This window comes from Pyrus communis, chromosome 1, assembly GCF_963583255.1.
Source record: "Pyrus communis chromosome 1, drPyrComm1.1, whole genome shotgun sequence".
NCBI lineage: Eukaryota > Viridiplantae > Streptophyta > Magnoliopsida > Rosales > Rosaceae > Pyrus > Pyrus communis.
Genome location: NC_084803.1, coordinates 15,114,939 through 15,134,861, shown reverse-complemented (window position 1 = coordinate 15,134,861; position 19,923 = coordinate 15,114,939). Strand labels below are relative to the sequence as shown.

The following is a 19,923-nucleotide window of genomic DNA, read 5'->3' as shown; positions in this document are numbered from 1 at the left end:
TGGCCGTGTACATGGCCATATACAATTGAAGGATGTCCATGTCCCTATTCATTCCCTTGTAATAATAACAAATCGATAAAGTTTCACCAAAGAGGATGGCTTTTATAGTCAAAATGTTCTTCAAAATTTACAAAGCTCTTCACTTTAGTTTTTTACATTGAAAATCAATAAAAGTGGATCACGAATTTATCCACAGTAAATTATTTTAGTCTTTATGGGAAATATTTGTCAATATTCTTATTAAATTGTCATGTTAACGATCACGTGACTACTTTTTTTTTTTTTTTTAATATATATATCAAACTAACCTCTCTACTTAAAGAGTATATTGACAGATTTTTCACAAAATGATCAAAATGATTTACTGTAGACAAATCCATGGACTATTTATCGATTTTCAATGTTAAATACCAAAGTGAAGAGTTGTATTTATCTCATGGATTATTTTGACTAAAAAGCTAAGAGAATTTTATATGCAAACCAAGATTTAATTAATTCGACATTACATCTAATAAATATTTTGACTGCTCAAAAAGTGTACTATATTTGTGTCATATACAATTCTTACATAGTAAATTGGTGATACAAGAGAGTCTCATCACTACCAAGCTAATCATTTTACATCTTATTTGAATTTATAAATTAATTGTCAGTTCCAAATTGCACAAATCACCTATGTGGAACGGGGAAAAGTGAGTATGCTACTCTTGTGATTAAAAAAACTTGAAACATGTTTGCAATTGGAGATGTCAAATCACTACTTTGTCTTTGAATTGTAACCTATTAATTTTCAGCAAGAACTTTTGACCATTAATACATAAGATAGGATGTGGACAATGATCTTTGAGATTTGGTTTTAGACGCAACTTGAACAAAATGCATCATGAATTTGCGTTGAAATACTATTTGTCAAATTAGAGTGACTTATCAAGATAATGCATCGTGAATTCGGCTTGAAACACAAGATGTGGATAATTATCATTGAGATTCGGAGTTTAAACGCAAATCAAACAAAATGCATTGTGAATTTGGGTTGAAGTACTATTTGTCAAATTAGAGTGACTTTATCAACAAAATGCATCATGATTTTGGGTTGAAATACTATTTGTCAAATTAGAGTGACTATATTTTAGAAATCCTGCATATGGAAAGAACATTAACAAAGTGATATCGATGTACATTTCCTTTTGTCGTTCCCCTTTCCCCAGATAATGTACGACTGCCGTCCTTGTTAACTGAATTGAAAATTGTGTCATTTAATTAATCATGATATAATTGAGTGTTTAATCAAATCTTGGTTCATGTACTTGCTCAAGAGTTAGATGAGTAGATGATGAAATATAATCATTAAAGATTGCCTATATGAATGTACATGAATTGTATAGTTCCTCAATTATCTTGGTAATTAGTTTATTTGGAAAATCTAATCCTCCTATGCATGAATCATTTCAAACGCAATGAAAGATGCATCAACTTAATTTATAATGGTACGCGCATAAAAATGACATCATTTTCTTAAACGAGTATATATAAAGGATTATATGGAGCGTGGTCACACTGTCTAGAATTGATATTTTCTCACTGTAATAAGTTTAAATCTTACAGCAGTTTATTTTAATTAAAATAAAATATCGCTTATATATATGGTTAAAAAAGAGTAATGATAGGAAGACTAAATCTATAGACAAAAATTGCAAACTAAATGACGTATCACCAATAAGAATGAGCACGTTTATCAACGCTTAAGTCATAATCTAATCATCAACTTCCATGTCATTTAATTTTGTATTTTGTTTACGAAATTTAATCTTCATAATTTGACTCTTAAAAAATTATTATTGTTTAAAAAATCAATAGTAAACAAAGAACTAACCATTGAAACTTTCAAAATGCCATAAACTAATGTCACTTTAAAACACCTAAAGAAATATTTTATAAAGAGTAATACATATGAATCATGATATGAATCAAATTGTCTATCTGGAGGTTGACTTTTATGTATTTTACAAAGACCGTGTATACTTTAAATTACTTTTACGAATAGAGGATTCAAAATTAAGTATAAAGAGTCATTTAATATTACGGTATAGCAATATTTTTTTTTATTTGTAAGTGAAAGATCTTAAGTTCGATTTTCGTTAAAGGTGAATTTGAATCACATTATTGTTAGCTTATTGTGAGACTAAGCCCACCATCTCTTCCCTTAGTATAGATAATGTCTGAATAAGCTTCGTGACCAATCCAAATTACTTTATACTTATGGTAAGAATTAATCATCCTATAAATATCACCTTTTCAAATATTCATTTAAACATCAGTTAATCAAATGTATAAACAAACAAACAATTTGAAATACTTTTACTCATTGCGACCATATATACAATTCACTAACTAAATGATTTCATAAGTTATTAAATACTTCATAGATATAACTTTTACAAAAATTTCTATAAATTGGTTAGAAAGCAAAAGGATCTAGGGTAATATTAGAAAGACTAAATTTATAGATAAAATTTGTAAATTAAAAAATGTATCACAAATATGAATGTACACATTTATCAATACTTAAATAATAATCAAATAATCAACTTTTATATCATTTAGTTTACAAAATTTTATCTATAAAACCTACGGACACGTCATATGAGCCATCCGTTCACAAAATTCATCAAAAACGCTGGCACCCTCCGCGTGTCTATCTTCTTCTTCTTCCGCCCTTCCTTTTGCTTCCCGTCCACGACAATTTCACGCCAAAATAATCCAAAAGATTATAAAAAAGCATCGATGCGCAGCAGTTTCATCCCCACTACTTCCCACCACGCCACAACACTCCGCCACACACACAAAACACCACCTTTACTCTCTCTCTCCTCACTTTCTCTCTATACCCACTCTGTTTTTCCATGAGGGGTTCGCATTCGATCCCTTCCTAAAAGCTCCCTCTTCCTTTCTTTCATTCTCTCTCATGGCTTGCGTGAGCGATGAGAGCTGGGTCGCCCTCCCCAAAATGCTCTCCGACCGCCTCTCTCTACCGGAAGACGACCGCCGCGACGACGACGATGACGACGACGACGACCAACCCGGGTTTTTCCGGTCCGAGTCCACCGCGTACAGGTTAGAGAAGGTTTTTCCGGTCTACGCATTGGGGATTCCGAAACCCGAGTCCGACCCGGTTGGACTTGCTTCCGTTTCGGGCGACCCGATTTGGGATGCCGTCCGGGAAGAGGCCAAGTTGGAGGTATTACAAATTCTTTACAATGCAATTTCTTCACCAGAATTTTTTGTTTTTTATTTAAATGGTTGAAACGTGAAAATTAGTTTTTTTTTTGGAAGCACTTTTGCTCATAAAAACAAAAGTTGAAATTCAAGTGCTTCCCGAAAAAGCAAGTAGGAGTGTTTTCTGAATAAGCATATGTCAGGGGCTTTTGCAGAAAGCATTTCTGTGGCAAGCAGGAAATCACCTGTTATAAGCGCTTAAGCTCATAAGTGCTTTCATTGAAAACGCATTGCAATTCACGTGCTTCCTTAAAAAGCCACTGTAAGTGTTTTCTGATTGAGTGCGTTTTCTGAATGAGCATATGTTATGTGCTTTTTCAGAAAGCGCTTTTATGACTCAAAACACTTGTAACTTTTTCTTCCAAACGCATCCAAAAGCGTTTTTGATTGTCTTCTTGTAGAAATCGCGTTTAGCTTTTATAGAAGAAGTCCCAAACCGGAAAGATTGAAGCTTTAAGTTATTAATGAAAATCCCATCAATTTTTTTGTTTTCGTTTTTAGTTTTTTTGGTGGGTTTTTAGCGATTTTTTTTTTTTTTTTTTTTTTTGGATTTTAAACACTGCAGGCGGAAAAGGAGCCAATTTTGAGTAGCTTCTTGTATGCCAGCATCTTGGCACATGATTGCTTAGAGCACGCGTTGGGGTTTGTTCTCGCCAACAGACTGCAAAACCCGACGCTTTTGGCAACTCAACTGATGGATATATTTTATGATGTGATGCTGCATGATAGAGATATTCAGCGATCCGTTCGCTTGGATGTGCAGGTAACCTCAAATTCGGGTTGAAAATATTACGGTTGACTTTGTATATGCTTTGATAATTTATGGAGGCTCTTTTAAATTGGAAATTTGTTTCCTCAGGCATTTAAAGACCGTGATCCGGCCTGCTTGTCGTATTGTTCGGCCCTATTGTATCTTAAGGTGTTATGCTCTTTTCCTGTTAACTAATTATGTAGTCGAAGAAAACGAAAAGGAATGTTATAATCAAGTATCTACTCTAATTTCGTGATCATCTTTTTCCTCCTCTACTTTTGCAGGGCTACCATTCTTTGCAAGTACATCGAGTAGCTCATTCATTGTGGAATCAAGGACGAAAAGTATTGGCCTTGGCGTTACAAAGCCGAATTAGCGAGGTACTTTCCTTTTTTGGTATCCTTGTTGAGAGCATTACTATCTGTTTCGGTTTGTGGCTTTCTGTTCTCCTACTAATCTTAAAACCGCTTTATTCTAGGTCTTTGGAGTGGACATTCACCCAGGTATACTTATTTCCGCTCTGCAATCTGATGACATCATGATACTAAGTTTGACAAGAACACGGAGTAATTATAGATTTAAGTAGAGAACGTGGTTTTCTTTGCTGAAAAACGGTTGTTTTCTGAGGAGTTTGAGTCGATAGGAGAGTGAAGGAGCTCTGGCTATGATGTAAAACTAACATTCTCTTTGATGGTTTTTCTAAAGCTGCAAAAATTGGAGAGGGAATACTATTGGATCATGGTACTGGTGTGGTTATTGGCGAAACTGCTGTTGTAGGAAACAAAGTATCACTGATGCACGTATGTCAATTGCATAATTCGTTTCTGTTTCAATTTATTGGTTCCTTTGTGTTGTGCTGAAAAAGTACTTGTTGATAACGAAGAACTATGTTTTCTCCTTTTATCATCAGGGTGTGACTTTGGGGGGAACTGGGAAGGGAATTGGTGATCGACATCCAAAAGTAAGTGACGGTGCACTAATTGGAGCCAGTGTAACTGTACTTGGGAATATCAAAATAGGTCGAGGAGCAATGATAGCTGCTGGTTCCCTTGTGCTGAAAGATGTCCCTCCACACAGGTAGAAAGTAATTTCGGTCTTTTTTCAGTACAGTAATGTAACTAATGTCTCCTGAAGATGTAATATCTACTCTATTTACAATCATATGAAAGTGACATTTCTTTCTCTCGTACTCAAGCATGGTGGCGGGAATACCAGCAAAGGTCATTGGATATGTAGACGAAATAGATCCTTCGTTAACAATGAAGCATGGTATGTCATATGGTTGGGATGCAATTAATAATTGTTCACAGTCAGTTTATGTCTTGCGTTTGTTGTATACATTTTATTTAGAATTAGGATACTGAGATTAAGGCGAGAAAGTTAAGAGGGAAATCACATATTCATCATCATGTCTCACGTGCAAAATTTCTTGTTATTAATCTGCAGATGCTACCAAAGATTTTTTCGAAAATGTAGCGTGAAGGCAATTTGTGGTCTTCAGAGAGAAACTGACTTATTGTGTCAGCTTGAAGTATACAATTTCATTAACCATGTTCATTGTTCTGCTGCCTATGCTGATGCTGAGGTTCTTGTATGAGCGGTTTTAAGTACTGGAGATTTTAATCTAAGCGCCTGATTTTCTTCATTTTACTACCATAACAAATTGGGAGAATCAGCAGCAAGATTCTTTCGAAGTAGCCATGATCCAGAAAGAATGAAACCCCTAATCGGATGAGGAGAAGTTGAAGCTAGTTGGGGATCGACCCTCGTTATTTTTCTTATTGTAGTCAAAATGTACTGCCTTAATGTATTGGATGCAACAGAAGAATAGAAATTGATAGGAGTTTCGAGTCCGTCATTTTATTTTTCCCTGTTGGCGGGTGAACAATGTGATCTTTCCATATGTACTAAATAGGTAACGTCATTTTTGCTGCTATAATCTCTTTACTTGGAATACTTTTTTTTCGACTAAGAGACTCGTCCAAAGCGGTGAGTTTGTCTGTATATTTAGCCTTCTTGTACCACTTGGGATCGTTGGATCATTTGCCAACCAGTATTACGCCATCGGACAAGGTCTTCTTTAGCGTCTCCTTGTTTGAGAATTTGAGCTTCTTGTTTAGTTCTATCTTTGCTCTGAAGGCTGAGCATATGACTCTCTCGAGCAAGCTTTATCAGAAGATTGAAGAAGTAAAGAGGGTCAACCAACAAGTGGAGGATTCTGAAGCTTAGCTAGCTAATAGCAACATCGCCCTAGAAAAGATGGGCATAATTTTCACTATCATGCAAATCTATCATTCTAGAATAATTGCTTTAGCTAGGGATGTAAAACTATTAAGCTAGGGTCTTTTGTAACTTCCAAGTCCACCGTTGTGGACTGCTCGGGGGACAGTGGACCAAATAGGGCTGGATAGCCCGGCTGCAAGCCTCCAGCATTGGGAGCCTGAGGGATTGGGCAGGCCCGAGCAACAGGCCCATGAGGAATTGCCAGCCCGCGAGCCCGAGGTGGACCTAACGCAGGGCTGACGTCAGGCTAGCGTCAGTCCCTTTTTTTATTTTTTTCCTGTCAGGCGCGTGCGCCTCACTCGCGCGTGGGGGCGCGTCAGCAGACAAGTTTCAGACTACAGGGGCCCGCAGAGCAGTCGGCCTCAGTTACCGTTGGGAAGCCACGTGGCTTCCCCTGGTGCATTTGATCTGAACGGCTCTTTAACTTGGATCGTTCGATCTCAACAGTAATAAAAATAAAAAAAATGCTTATTTAATATCAATCGTTCAATCTGAGATCAACGGTCGATATTAAATAGGCTTTATTAATAAATAAATAAAAGAAAAAATAGTTTTAAAATTAAGAAAAGTTACCATTGTGACACGTGGCACAATCTGGAGTGTTGGAATTCAATTTTTTTATATCCAACGGCAGAGATTAATTAGTTGAATAAAAATTAAAAAAAAATTGTATAAAATCCAAAAAAAATCTGAATTTTTTTTAAAAAAATTGTTTTTACTTTTCTATAAATACCTTCTCATTATCATCTACCTTACACCACGATTAAAAATCTTATCTGAAATTACAAATAAAATTATTTTGTATTATTTAATAATACTTCGGATAATGACACGTGACGCAACGAGAACAATAAAAATCTTATTCGAAATTACAATTAAAATTATTTTGTATTATTTTATAAATAAAAAAATACTAATATTTTATTGCCTATTGCCAAGGCTATTGAAGTGCAACGGTGGAGATGCAAAAGGCGATTACTGTTCATTAGGGCAGTTACTGTTCACCAGGTGGATAACATAGTGTATTGCCTGGGGGAAGGTTTCACACGCTGGAGTTGCTCTTATTATGAAGTGAAATGAAATGAAAGATCACTTCTTTCTTCACTTCTCTATTTGTTCATTTACACTTCAATGCTTAACTGTTTTAAATATATAAAAAGGCTTCACTACTCTTCCTAATGTTCAAACTTCATCAATGTAACAATCTCTAACATCCATAAAGTTGGGTGATACTTCTTTAAAAACTTAGCATTGACTGGAATTCTTTGCAAGTTTCTCTCAAAATCTGCCAAGTAATACCCCCTCTGTCTAACACTTTGTTGATGATAAAAGGGCCTTCCCGAGTGGGACTTCACTTCCCAAAACCCCTAACTTGAACTCCTAAGGGCATAACTGCTTTCCATACTAACTCTCATTCTTTGAAGGTTTTCAATTTCACCCTCTTGTTGTAGGCTTGGGCAACAACCCTTTTTTCCTTCCTGGATCTTGTTTAGAGGTTCAATTTAGGCTACATCCAAATCTTCAATCCCTTTACACATGGCCTGGATGAATTCATCATTATGTAGTTCAAACTGGTTCTGAAGCCTTACATAACTTACATTGATTTCCATAAAGAGTACAACATCTTGCCCGAATGTTAATGCATAAGGGGTGGTCCTAGTTCCTGCTCTCTTTAAGGTTCTGTAGGCCTAAAGAGTACTTCCCAACTTCTCATGCCATCTTTCTGGGCTATCTGCCACCATTCTCTTAATGATGTTCACCAATATCTTATTGCTAGATTATGCTTGACCATTGGATTAAGGATAATAAGGGTTAGACTGGATTTTCTTTATCTTGAACTTGTCCGCAAACTCTTCTACTTCTTTTGAGATGAATGATGGCCCTCTGTCTGTAACAATTGTTTTAAGCACCCCATATTTGTGTAAGATTTTAGTCTCAATGAACTTCTTCACAGCAACTCAATTAATAGTCTTCACAGCAAAAGCCTCCACCCACTCAGTAAAGTATTCAGTTGCCACAATTATGAAGATGTGCCCTTTGCTGGAAGTTGGGTATATTTGCCCGATGAAATCCATTGCCCACCCTCTGAAAAGCTATGGCTTCACTACTGGATTCAAAGGTATTGATGGTATATGCTGGAGAGGTCTATGTCTTTGACATTCTTCACACCCTGTAACATAAACTTTACAATCTTTTTCCAAGTCGGCCTTCATTATCACAAAGCCCAATGTCAAATATAAACACAAACAAGTATGACATGAATGAATTAAAATTTGAGAACTGGATGGTGAAATTATGAAACATGCCAGACAATACAAACCAATAGATACAACATAAAAAAAAAAAACTTAACCCCAACACCCTGAAGGCTGCCATCCCAATGGGCTTTTGCCATTGCTGTTTCGGGCATAAGTTATAACTCTATATAAGTCACACACACAAAATATTAAACAAATTCAAAATAAAGCATGCACACCCTAATTTAAACGACACCAATGGCATTCCTCTGTCCTTGATTACACACCCTAAGACCAACTCCAACCCTTAGAGTAAGTCCTAAATTTTCCTTTCTATTCCCCCCATTTTTCTCCAACCCTTGTTCTAAAATTGGGTTAAGTGTTAGAACCTAAAAAAAGCTCAAATTCCCCCCAAGATTTAGCCCAAGATTAGTGGTAGAGTCCATTAAGAGAGTGGAACAAGGAGACTGAACTGGACTCGCCAGCCCTAACACACACCACGGGTAGCACGCACTAGGTAGGCTAACAATTGTGGCCCACCCACGTGGGGTTGTCTCCCCAGTTGTTTGTTGGGATTATGAGCCTAATAGCTCTTTTCTAATCTTAAGGCCACAATTGCATGGGCCGTTGGTTAATCTTACAGTCCACTTTCAAACCTTTTTTTAAAGTTTTATATTTATATATTTATTAAACTTAACAGTTGAGATCGAATATAATCAAATCTAATGGTTAAAAAAAAAAAAAAAAAATCTAGCGATCCAAATTTAAATTCAACGGCTGAAATAATTAAAAAAATATTATTTAACTCAAAAAATTCACCCAAAAACTCTATAAATACGTATATATTTGTTCAAACATTTTTAGGTTATTGGAATTTAAATATTTTTTGGTTAAAATGTTCATAAAATTAATTTAAGATAGTCTACATAATTTTTCTTTTTTAAAGTTATTTTTTAAATAAAAAAACCTAAATTCATTCTTTAATAATTTGGGACTAAAATTTTAAGTAAAAAAGGTTGGAGCAGAAAAACTGTTTCTAGGTTAAAACCTAAATTTGTTAGGCTAAAAATTTTAGGTTTTACTCTAAGAGTTGGAGATGGTCTAAACAAATCAAACAGACAAAGTCTACAAGTTTTAGAAAAGGCCTAACCGAATCAAATACACAAAATAATAATTAAACAAATCGATACACTTCACTCATGTTTTTTTAATACTTGTGGTGCGGTTCAGTTTCAGAGCAGATTTCAAAAGCCAAAACCGAAACCAAACCGTTTCCCTACATTGCTGTTCGGTTTCAAATCGAAACTGTTTCAAAAATGCAAAATCAAACCGTTTGGTGTGGTTCGATTTGGTTCATGTTTTGATTTCGATTTTCGGTTCCAAGTGCCCACCCCTAGGAATTTGATTCCACTCAAGATTTTGTCTTTTATTTGAAATGGGTTTTTCTTTTTAAAGTTTTGGATGGTGGGTTTCGAAAATTTGAATTTGGATTTCAATGTGGTGGGGTTGAGCTTTGATTTCGTGGTGTTGAATTTGACGAAGCAATCCTCCTATCTTATTTACAACGCTACATGTTGGAACTTGAAGTATGCTAAGCCACTTATTTGATGTAATAACTTTTAGAATACTTATCATGTTAAACTCTTATTTGTTTAATGAGAGGGAGAACTTATTGTTATTTACTATGTATTGTACATGTGTTTAGTTAATAACAGAATTAAAGAAATGTATTCAACCTAAGAGAAAAATGATCGAAATAAGTTAAATCAATGAGACCTTTCTCTTATGTTCATTCCTAAAACATTCATAGCCATATTATTGTCAATTGGGTATTGACAATCCGTTGAGGTTAGTATATGTTATATTAACTCAAGCGGGACTATGACCAATCTTAAGTTATTAAGTGTTAGACTCTAAGACAACACATATGGTGCTCAAAAGGTAATTGAGTACACTAAACAACGATCAACCAAGACTTCAAACACACATGTCATGTAATAAGTCATAGTTGCAATAATACAATGTTGTCCTTTGACCTGAGATGTCACAATTGTCTAGTGGTTAGGCCTTGCATCTTTGAATGTGTTAATGGCATTCCATTGATGGTATTGTTGGGATTAAGCTACTAAGTCATGTAAACAAGAGATCTCTAACCTTCTATGATGGATAAAGAGTACCTTGAGAAATGACTTTTTTTTTATTTTAAAAAATTTGATTTTGGTTCGATTCATTGTTTTCTAGCACACCCCTATGCGTGGCCATGCGGCTATTCACATAAGAATCCTTGTACAAAGTCTTCTGACTTTTCTACTACCTACCTTTATATGGACCACGAATCTATGGTATTTTCCTCTTCTTTTTTTGTCCAACACGTATTGAGAGCCATGTTTTCTAAAGAACAATACATTTTTAGTCACCATTGGTACTAATGGTATCACACTAGGGGAACTAACTACTCTCATTGAGTGGAAAAGACCATACAAGATAGTTAGGTAGTTTATTTATCTACACCCACCATACACCTTAACATAAATTCCTGTGAACATCAATTTTGTTGCACCCAAAGATGTTACGAGTATGTGAAAGAAATGTCTCACATCAGAAAATTAAGAAACTATTTAGAGGCCATAGGGTTTTGAGAAACTCCTCCTATGACTGATCGGATACAACTTTATTTTGTTCATTGTATCATAGTTGCTACATGTGATTGTTGCTCCACCTCACTAAATGTTTTTTCTTATTTTTTTTATTTTTTATTTTATCAAAGGTTTACTTTATTTATAACGCGACATATTACATAAGAAAAGGTCCAAATACAATAAACACACAGACAAAAGATAGACCTCCATAGTAACCTAACGGCCCAAAACATAGTTTTGAGCCCTAAACAGAAAAAACACCAAAGCAAACCCTAGCAGCTTTCTACGTCTGCTGACAAATCGAATGAACATCCCCTGTAGCCAGTTGAAATCAAAGTAACCAGAGCCCCAAATCTGGATGAAAAATGAGCCACAGTAGGACCCCAAAATAGAGCCCCAAACTCCTCCACAGATCACCACACAGTAGCCGCCACAAATCGAAGGAAGCCAGAGGGAAAAAACCCACTAGCAACAATGCCAACAAAGGCAAACCAAAGGAAGGAGGTGGTGTGAACACCCGAGCCAAAACTCTACTCACCTTCTAGGAGAAGCGTGATAAATTGCATTGAAAAAAAGTGGGAGCCGATCCGTATTGTGGAGTCAAAGAAGGATGGAGCTGATCCGGATTAGGGAACGTGGGGGGAGGGGGGGAGAAAGAGGGGGAAAAGGTGGAAGGAAGGCGAAAGGAAACAAGGGGGAAAAATGGAAGGAAGGAATAAATGAGAGAAGTTGGAAAATGGACTGAAGTCAAAGAAAGCAAATGCACAGGGGGTTTTGCCACTGGGCAAGGGAAAACTGAAGATGAATGAGAAGAAGAGAAAAGGAAATAAGAGAAAGAAGAAGAGAATGACTGTCACCAACCCTGGTCATAGCTAGGTCGACGGTTGCGAAAAGAAAAAAGCGAAGGACACTCACACACCAATGAGAAAAGCACTTAGAAGGAGAGAAAATCTCTCAAAAGGAGAGATTTTTTTTTTTTGAGAGAGACAAGGAGGAGAACTTAAAATTTTATTTTGTGCGTCACCACATGTGAAATTGGCTATGTTTAGAACATAAACAAAGAAACAAAATTTTTGGTCTTTGGGCCTGTAAGTTTGGGAGCTTTGGGCTTGATAGTTGATATGAAAAGTGAAAACATCCAATTAAAATTCGGTTACGATTCCCACCCAAAATTTGGGTCCAAGAATGATTTGGGCTATCTTCTTAATTACTAAAACATCCTTACCAGCTTAAATTATTACGTCTCCCACGACGGTGACATCGGCCACGTCATCCGGTCCACCGTGAGAGTTTAGGCTATGGCAGATGCAAATCCGTCCAAAAACGGCACCGTTACCAGTACCGCGCTGTGTCTGTTCGCGACTCTGAGTGCTTCGCTTGGCTAGCGTTAGACACCCCCAGCCGAGCAACACCGGTGATCTCCACTTCCGCTCTCCGCCCTGCGCCGAGAGATCTCGAATTCTCCGACCACCAAAACGGTCCATATAATAACCGCTTCAGATATAAGCACCGCCGATTTCGCTGAATCGGCTTCGCTGTTTGTTTCGGTTGGGATCTGAAACGTTTGTCTCTCTCAGATTGAAACGGAGCGTTTAACAATGTCGACGACGGAGGTCGACGGCCAAATGGAAGAGAATTCGAATTCGGATTCGAAACCGATGAAGCGCAGAAGCGACAGCAATGGAGATCTCGTGCAGGAGAATGGCGACCCGGACTCGGCCGACACTCACGATCAGCTCGTCCAGACGGTCATGGAGCTCAAATTGCAGAACGAAATCCTGAAGTCTCAGTTCGAAGGATTTCGGAATTCTCAATCGCCGGAGCCGAGCGAGAAGGAAGGCTGCGAATCAGAGGAGGTGAAGCAGCTGCGTCAAACGATTGAATCGTTGAATGTGGAGCTTCTGGAAGAGAAGCAAACGCGAGCTGCGGCGGAAGTGGCTCTGAAGCATCTTCAGGAATCGCACTGGGAAGCAGATTCCAGAGCTCAAGAGCTCTCTGTAAAGCTCACTGAAGGTCAGATTGTGTCTACATTTCTACGTTTCTTTGATTCTGTTGGAACTAATTGCGAAATTCATAATCTTCGGAGTCTGAATACGTAGAATTGTTTGCTGTTATTTTTGTGCAGCTCAACAAAAGTTGGATCAAGAAATAAAAGAGCGGGAAGAGAAGTACTCCGATCTCGACTCGAAATTCACCAGGCTTCACAAACGAGCTAAGCAGCGCATTCAAGATGTTCAAAAGGTAAATTATCTCGATTATTTTGATCGAACTTTTTCTTGTTGTGTAACTGCCGTTTGAATTAAGCTATTTTGTTTTTTTTTTTCCTCAGGAAAAAGATGACCTCGAGGAACGATTTCGTGTGGTAAATGAAGCGGCTGAGCGTGCATTGTCTCAGCAGACGGCGTTGCAGCAAGAGCTGGACAGGACCAGGCAACAAGCGAATGACGCATTGAAAGCAATTGATGCAGAGAGGCAACAGCTAAGAAGCGCAAACAACAAGTAAATCTCCAGTTAACTTCCTACTTTGACCAATTTGTGTATTTTTGAGAATATCATAACTGTTTCTTTTTTTACCGTTTATTATCTTACCTGTAAATATGCTACTGACAATCAGACTACGAGACAACCTTGAGGAATTGCGGAACCAGTTGCAACCAAAGGAGATTGCTCTTGAAACATTGCAACAAACAGTTTCAGATAAGGAGCAGGTATGAATGTTATGCTTATCCTTTTGGGATTTTCAGTTTCTGCCTTCAAAACTTTTCGGTCGATTGATCAAAGAAGTCCACTCATCCTCTTGTGTACCTATTCAGATATAACCTACTATCAGTTTGTTTTCCGTATGTGGATGCTTGTGTATGTGCTTAGGCCTTAGGGTAACGTCCATGTGATACCCAACTGTTGATTCACTGAATATCTCCAAGGTTTAGAACTTCAGTTTATTTGACGACTACAAATGCTTATACAAACATATATCAGGCTGTTCTATTTGATTATTTTGTAATGCTTCTAGGTTGTGATTACAAATTCAATCTGGATTATTCATTTGCGTAAGATTATTTTAAAAAAATAAACCGAAACATATATATTTTATTGCTGTCTTGCATTTATCTCAGATGTTGGAAGACATGCGAGGGATGCTGCAGGCTGCTGAAGAAAAAAGGCAAGCTTCATTAGCTGAACTCTCTGCTAAACATCAAAAGGTGTATTTGCATTTGTATGCCTAGTTAGCAGCCCTCTTTGTTTATATATAGTCCCTCTCATTACGTTCACCAATAAATTGTGTTTTAATACCCTTTGTATCTGTTTTCTTCAGAATTTGGAGAGTTACGAAGCCCAGCTTGCTGAAGTTTCATCTGATAGAAATAAAGCAACTGAAACTATTTCTTCACTGCAGGTAAGAGCTTTAATCATAACGTTCACTCCATCTTTGACAACTTATATAGATAGGGGTGAAATTTTGTTTTGAAAACTATTTCTTGTTCATAAGTCTTCTAGGAACAGACTAGTATGCTGAACCTTAGATTGTGGCTAAAATAAATAACAATTAACGTGGTAAATCAAGCTTGAGTCTTCCACTCCTGTCAATTGCAGCCCTTTATTATTATCATTATAATCGAAAGGTTTAAAAGCCCACTTACTATACAAGGAGCTGGAAAGTTAGCATCAGAAACAATAAAGTAGAAGTGGATTACTGGCTGCTGTATCCTTTATCTTTGCTTCAATTTGGGATAATAATTTTACTCCATTGCATAGTTTGACTGAATGTTTCTGTAATTTGTAAAGGGATCAGACTAATTAGCTAATGTAATTTTCCAGATGCTAGTTGCAGAGAAAGAATCTAAGATTGCAGAAATGGAAGCAGCGTCGACGGGTGAAGCAGCAAGGCTTAGAGCCACGTTGGAAACTGTTAGAGGGGAGCTTGCTTACCTGAAACAAGAACATGTACAACTCGAACTTATAGGAAAAGTAAAAACTTATGCAGATGGGTTGTTGCATTATGGCTGCCAGGATAAGAATTTTGTTTCCTTTTTTGTGAGAAAAAAAAAATCTTATTGGCAGACCATGATGTGTTCCTTATTGATTTTGTTGACTATCGGCCTTGCCCTCGGTTACTTTATAGGTTCTGACTTTTGGGATATGCTGCTTCTAATTTTTTATGTTCTGAATTTTTATTATTATATCAGGAGAAAGAAAAGGAGAGCTGGGAAGCTGCCACCCAAGCACTGAAAACAAAGCTAGAAATTTCTGAGAGCAACCGAATATGTGCTGATATTGAAGTAGCCAAAATGAGAAGTATATCTCTATTCCTTGCTGAATTTCATCTTTTTAGATATGCTATCTGTGTGTGTGTGTGTGTGTGTGTGTGTGTGTGTGTATGTGTATATATATGTATATCAGTGTTGCATACTTTTCTTATTGGGCAGGCCAGCTGGAATCAGAGGTGTCTGCACAAACACGAAAGCTTGATGTGAGGGATGCTGAACTTGCAGCCCTCAAGGAAGAGGTTTGATTTTACTCTTTTGGAATCCACCCCTCTTCCCCTAACATTTGATGACTGTGGAAGTGTGCAGCGATTCTATGTTTTTATACTTCCCCGTCTCCCTTTATTTTCACTGGGGTTAAACTTAGTGACTATATTGTTGGTAATAATAACAGTTTTAGAACATAACACTTAATTACAAAAGTGGTATAACCATTGATTGTTTGGGGACACATTTGGTTTAGAACTAACAGCAGTTACTTGAATGCTCATGCATTCTTGGAATCTTCCTTTCCGACATCTACTGCAAATTTGGCTGTAATATGTTGTTGAAAATGAAGTTGCTTACATTTAAATATCTCTTGATCTGTCTTCTATCCTCATATGTTTGACCTATTATTTCTTGCAGATCAACCGCCTTGAAACTGAGTTTTCTTCTTACAAAAGCCGTGCTCATGTGCTTCTTCAAAAGAAGGATGCAGAACTGGCTGGAGCTAAAGACTCGGAACAAGTCAAAGCTCTTGAGGAAGCACTGAAAGTGTGTTCTTGCAATTAATCTTTATTTTTGTAGCATGAAGAAAAATCGTGATCTGATGCACTCATCTGAGATTTGTTAATTACATTTTTTTTTTCTGTAGGAAGCTGAAAAAGAAGTATTGTTTGTGAGTGCTGAAAGGAATAAGGCCCTTCAAGATCTTAAGGAAGCTTTGAAGAATCATGATAAAGAAATAGCAGAAAGGTAAAGTTATAATCTGCTACAGTGAGCTTGCCAAATTTGGGATTGTTTTCAAAGTTTCCTAATATGACCAATGAAAAAGGCAATATAATTATAAAGTAAATAAATAAAGCACCGTGTGCTCTGTTGTGACCAATTTCAACATTTCAGTGTTTTAAACTTGTAGCCAATTTTTCACCATTTTCATGACCAGAATTATTTTAATCATGGTGGCTGTTGCTTCCCATGTGGTTTGAACTTTGAACCTTGTTTGTTGCTTTAAAGCCTTCCACTTTTCATGGAGCATTGTTTGATTGTGCACAGAGTTAGGTAATAAACTTCTGTGAAGTGTTAAGCAATGATCTTGATCTTTCAGTTCCTTACTTGTTACAGAGATGCTGCTCTTTACAATGCCATGCAGCAGATCAAGAACTTAGAAACAAAGCTTGAATCTGCTAATGCCCATTACCGATCAGCGAAAGAAGCATGGGAAGCGAACCTTAATAGTTTGGAAGAAACATGGCGGGGTAATATCTCCACGCCAATCTACTTAAATATATCTATTATATTTTATTTTCCTTTCTATGTTTATCCTATTCCTTGGTCTAGGAAATACGTATTGTTCCAAGTTTGAGAGCAGTTATTCATGGAATAGTCATTTTTTCCAGTAAGATGTGACACACTGAGAGCTCAAAATGAATCGTCTTCTGGAGAAGATATCAAAAAAGAATTGGAAGACCTCAAATTACGGTATAAAAAGCTGAAGGTAAGTTGCGTTAATTTTTCATATATTTTTCCTGTTACAATGTCAGTATTTGTTTTATCTTAATTGTGTTCATCATTTGTAGGAGGAGCACAGTTCATTTCGTGATCTTGCTGATAGAATGATCGAGGAAAAGGACAGTGAAATTTCTAGACTTGTAGATGATAATAAAAATCTTCATCAATCGTTGGAGTCAAGATCACAAGTAGGTTATTTTTTCTTGACTGACATTTAAACTTTATCTTTACACTTCACTGTTCTGATGATGTTATTTCGATATGACCTCAGGCTGATCGCCATGATAACTATAACACTGGTAGGTGGATCTGCAGTACAATTTCTTTTAATTTGTTCCAATTAGATGAAGAGTTGTGTATTACTTGAATTATGGCATTCTAACCTTATGAGGGTTCTTAGTGGAGTTTAACGCATCAATCACTTTTTGACGTTTGTGTAATCAGGCATGCATAAACAGGATGCTGCAAGTATAAGCACCGCTGCTGCAGAACAACAGATTCTGGTAATTATATACTCTGATTATTTTTTAATGCGAAATTTTTTGGGACATTCTGAAGGGAGAACTTGGGTATTTCATTGAACCTTATTAGCATCAACTTAGACTGTCCATGTGATTCATTTTTTGTTGTAATGAACTTGATGGTTATGAGTTATTACTATTGAAGACAAGTAAGCTGTTAATCTCCTTTTCATGCTGTGCATTCAAATGATCATGTGTGGCATAATATGAATTTTAGATTTTGGCAAGGCAGCAAGCGCAAAGAGAGGAAGAGCTAGCACAGTCACAACGGCACATTTTAGCGCTTCAAGTGTGTAATTTCCCATCTTGATTGCTACTTCTCTGTAGTGTAGTTCTGATATATGTTTTTTTTCTTCAACTCAGGAGGAAATTGAGGAGCTGGAGCGTGAGAATCGTCTGCACAGCCAACAGGTACTGAGAAGCCTTGTTTTTGCAGATTTTTGCCCCTATTCGTTTTGCTTGATTGATTTCAGTTGTTTGGGAACTGTTTTTGTAATTTTAGTAAATTTATAGAATGCGGGCAGTCAGTAGATTTATCATGAATTCAGCATATCCAAAAGGAAAATGCTGGTGTAACCGAAAATATTTGTTTGTTTTTCTTAATACATATTGATCTGATGAATGTCACATATGTAGGAATCCATGTTGAAGGATGAGTTGCGGAACATGGAAAGATCGCAGAAGAGGGAAGGAGTAGATATGACCTACCTGAAAAATGTGATCTTAAAGCTTCTTGAAACAGGTATTTTTACGAAGGGCTAAACCGAAGTACATGTTTTTTGTGATGTAATTTGGTTTTTGCTACATTCAAAAATCTAGTGAGACGCGAACATACAAGTGGTGTTGGAAAGTCTGAATGTTTTTATTATTCAAATAGGTGAAGTGGAGGCTCTATTACCTGTAGTTGCTATGCTTCTTCAATTTAGTCCGGACGAGGTAAAATCTTATCTCCTACTTGATGCCGTATAGTTGGTTGTTTATACCATTACTAGGGTTCCTTTATCATTTTACTAGATTATCAGTTGCATTCTAATTTAATGCATTTTATGTACGAATGTAGTTGCAGAAGTGTCAACAAGCCTACCGCCAATCGGCAGATGTTCCTCCTAGCTCGGCTAGTGATACTTCAGGATCCGGTGTCTCTCTTTTCTCAAGATTCTCGTTTTCATAGCCGTAGAACTGTAGAGACTTCTTTGCACGGATGCTGTGACAGCTAACTGCTTACCTCCAGATTCAGAGGTGGTGAAGGTGCGGCCATAGCACATCTTGTATTCTTTTTGTAACACTGAACATTAAATGTAAAGTACGACACAACCATATACAGCGCAAAGAGATAGCGAGAGAGAGGGTGAACAGTTTTTGGCCATGCTTGGTTATTCTATCCGGAAGGAAGCCCCTCTTCTCCATTGATTTGTTGTAGAGTGTAACAGAAGCAAAATCATGATTTTGGAGATTATATCGGAAAGTTGCGGTTTTACGCAACATCTGATGTTACGAGTGATATACACTAGTGAGATAGTAGCCTCAGCATTCAGCTGGTTTCTTTTTACTCTCTTCGCGCTCTTGTACGTAGCTGTTGCATGTCATTGTTTTTTTGGCAGCCAAGTGAGCAATTCTTTGTTTTTGTTTCCATGGTTGTGGATCGATTTGGGAGTTGTGACCATCCATTTCGCCATCTGCTGGTTCGGCAGGTGGGTGAGGATGGCCCCTTGTCCACAGTAAATATGCAGTCTCTATCCCGTGATTCGGCCATTGGTGTATGAATACACGCTCTTACATAATTGGTAATGGAACTATGGATAGTGATTTCAGCACTTTTTTTCTTTTGTACCTTCTGCACATCCATGTTAATCTTGACGGGTTATTTTACTTGAGTTGTTCAATCTAACGGTTACAAATAAGGAAAGTGTGTATGAGGTGAGCAACGGGGTGTGAAAATAATTTTTCCTAGAGCAGTATCTGATCAGATCGTTAAGGCCAACTTTCGTCCATGCTCGACGATTGGGTCTCGCAGTAGTTTTTTTTTTTTTATCCACCAGAAGAGTACCGACAGGACATTAAGATCAGCCATGTGCAATGCCTTTCTGTGTATATATTGCCCAAAGATTTTTAAAATTTTCCCAGTTCGATTTTTCCAATTTTCCCAGTTAGATTTTTTCTTCAAATAGCAATATAAAAAATGAAGAGTGTTACTGAGATTAAAGGCTACGTGAGAACAAGAAAAAAACAAAGACCGGT

The 19,923-nt window shown here is 37.0% G+C and overlaps 2 protein-coding genes across 2 annotated transcripts; both read left to right on the top strand.

The window, feature by feature from the left end:
* The first annotated feature begins 2,682 nt into the window (after positions 1 to 2,682).
* On the top strand, positions 2,683 to 6,102 carry LOC137708155 (serine acetyltransferase 2-like). The gene is made up of 9 exons (XM_068447167.1): positions 2,683 to 3,238; positions 3,842 to 4,039; positions 4,136 to 4,195; positions 4,312 to 4,407; positions 4,506 to 4,530; positions 4,733 to 4,827; positions 4,938 to 5,104; positions 5,223 to 5,296; positions 5,474 to 6,102. Exons 1-9 carry the CDS (start codon positions 2,966 to 2,968, stop codon positions 5,506 to 5,508), a joined length of 1,023 nt encoding a protein of 340 aa, XP_068303268.1. The 5' UTR covers positions 2,683 to 2,965; the 3' UTR covers positions 5,509 to 6,102.
* A 6,374-nt stretch (positions 6,103 to 12,476) lies between these two features.
* LOC137737057 (protein GRIP-like) lies at positions 12,477 to 19,238 on the top strand. Its single transcript, XM_068476411.1, has 21 exons — positions 12,477 to 13,199; positions 13,312 to 13,427; positions 13,516 to 13,685; positions 13,801 to 13,894; positions 14,303 to 14,389; positions 14,503 to 14,583; positions 15,006 to 15,131; positions 15,374 to 15,482; positions 15,614 to 15,693; positions 16,079 to 16,207; positions 16,308 to 16,408; positions 16,778 to 16,911; positions 17,053 to 17,150; positions 17,233 to 17,352; positions 17,436 to 17,463; positions 17,609 to 17,667; positions 17,903 to 17,974; positions 18,049 to 18,096; positions 18,322 to 18,427; positions 18,563 to 18,621; positions 18,746 to 19,238. The coding sequence occupies exons 1-21, from the start codon at positions 12,785 to 12,787 to the stop codon at positions 18,854 to 18,856; spliced, it is 2,343 nt and encodes a 780-aa protein (XP_068332512.1). The 5' UTR covers positions 12,477 to 12,784; the 3' UTR covers positions 18,857 to 19,238.
* The last annotated feature ends 685 nt before the right edge of the window (positions 19,239 to 19,923 follow it).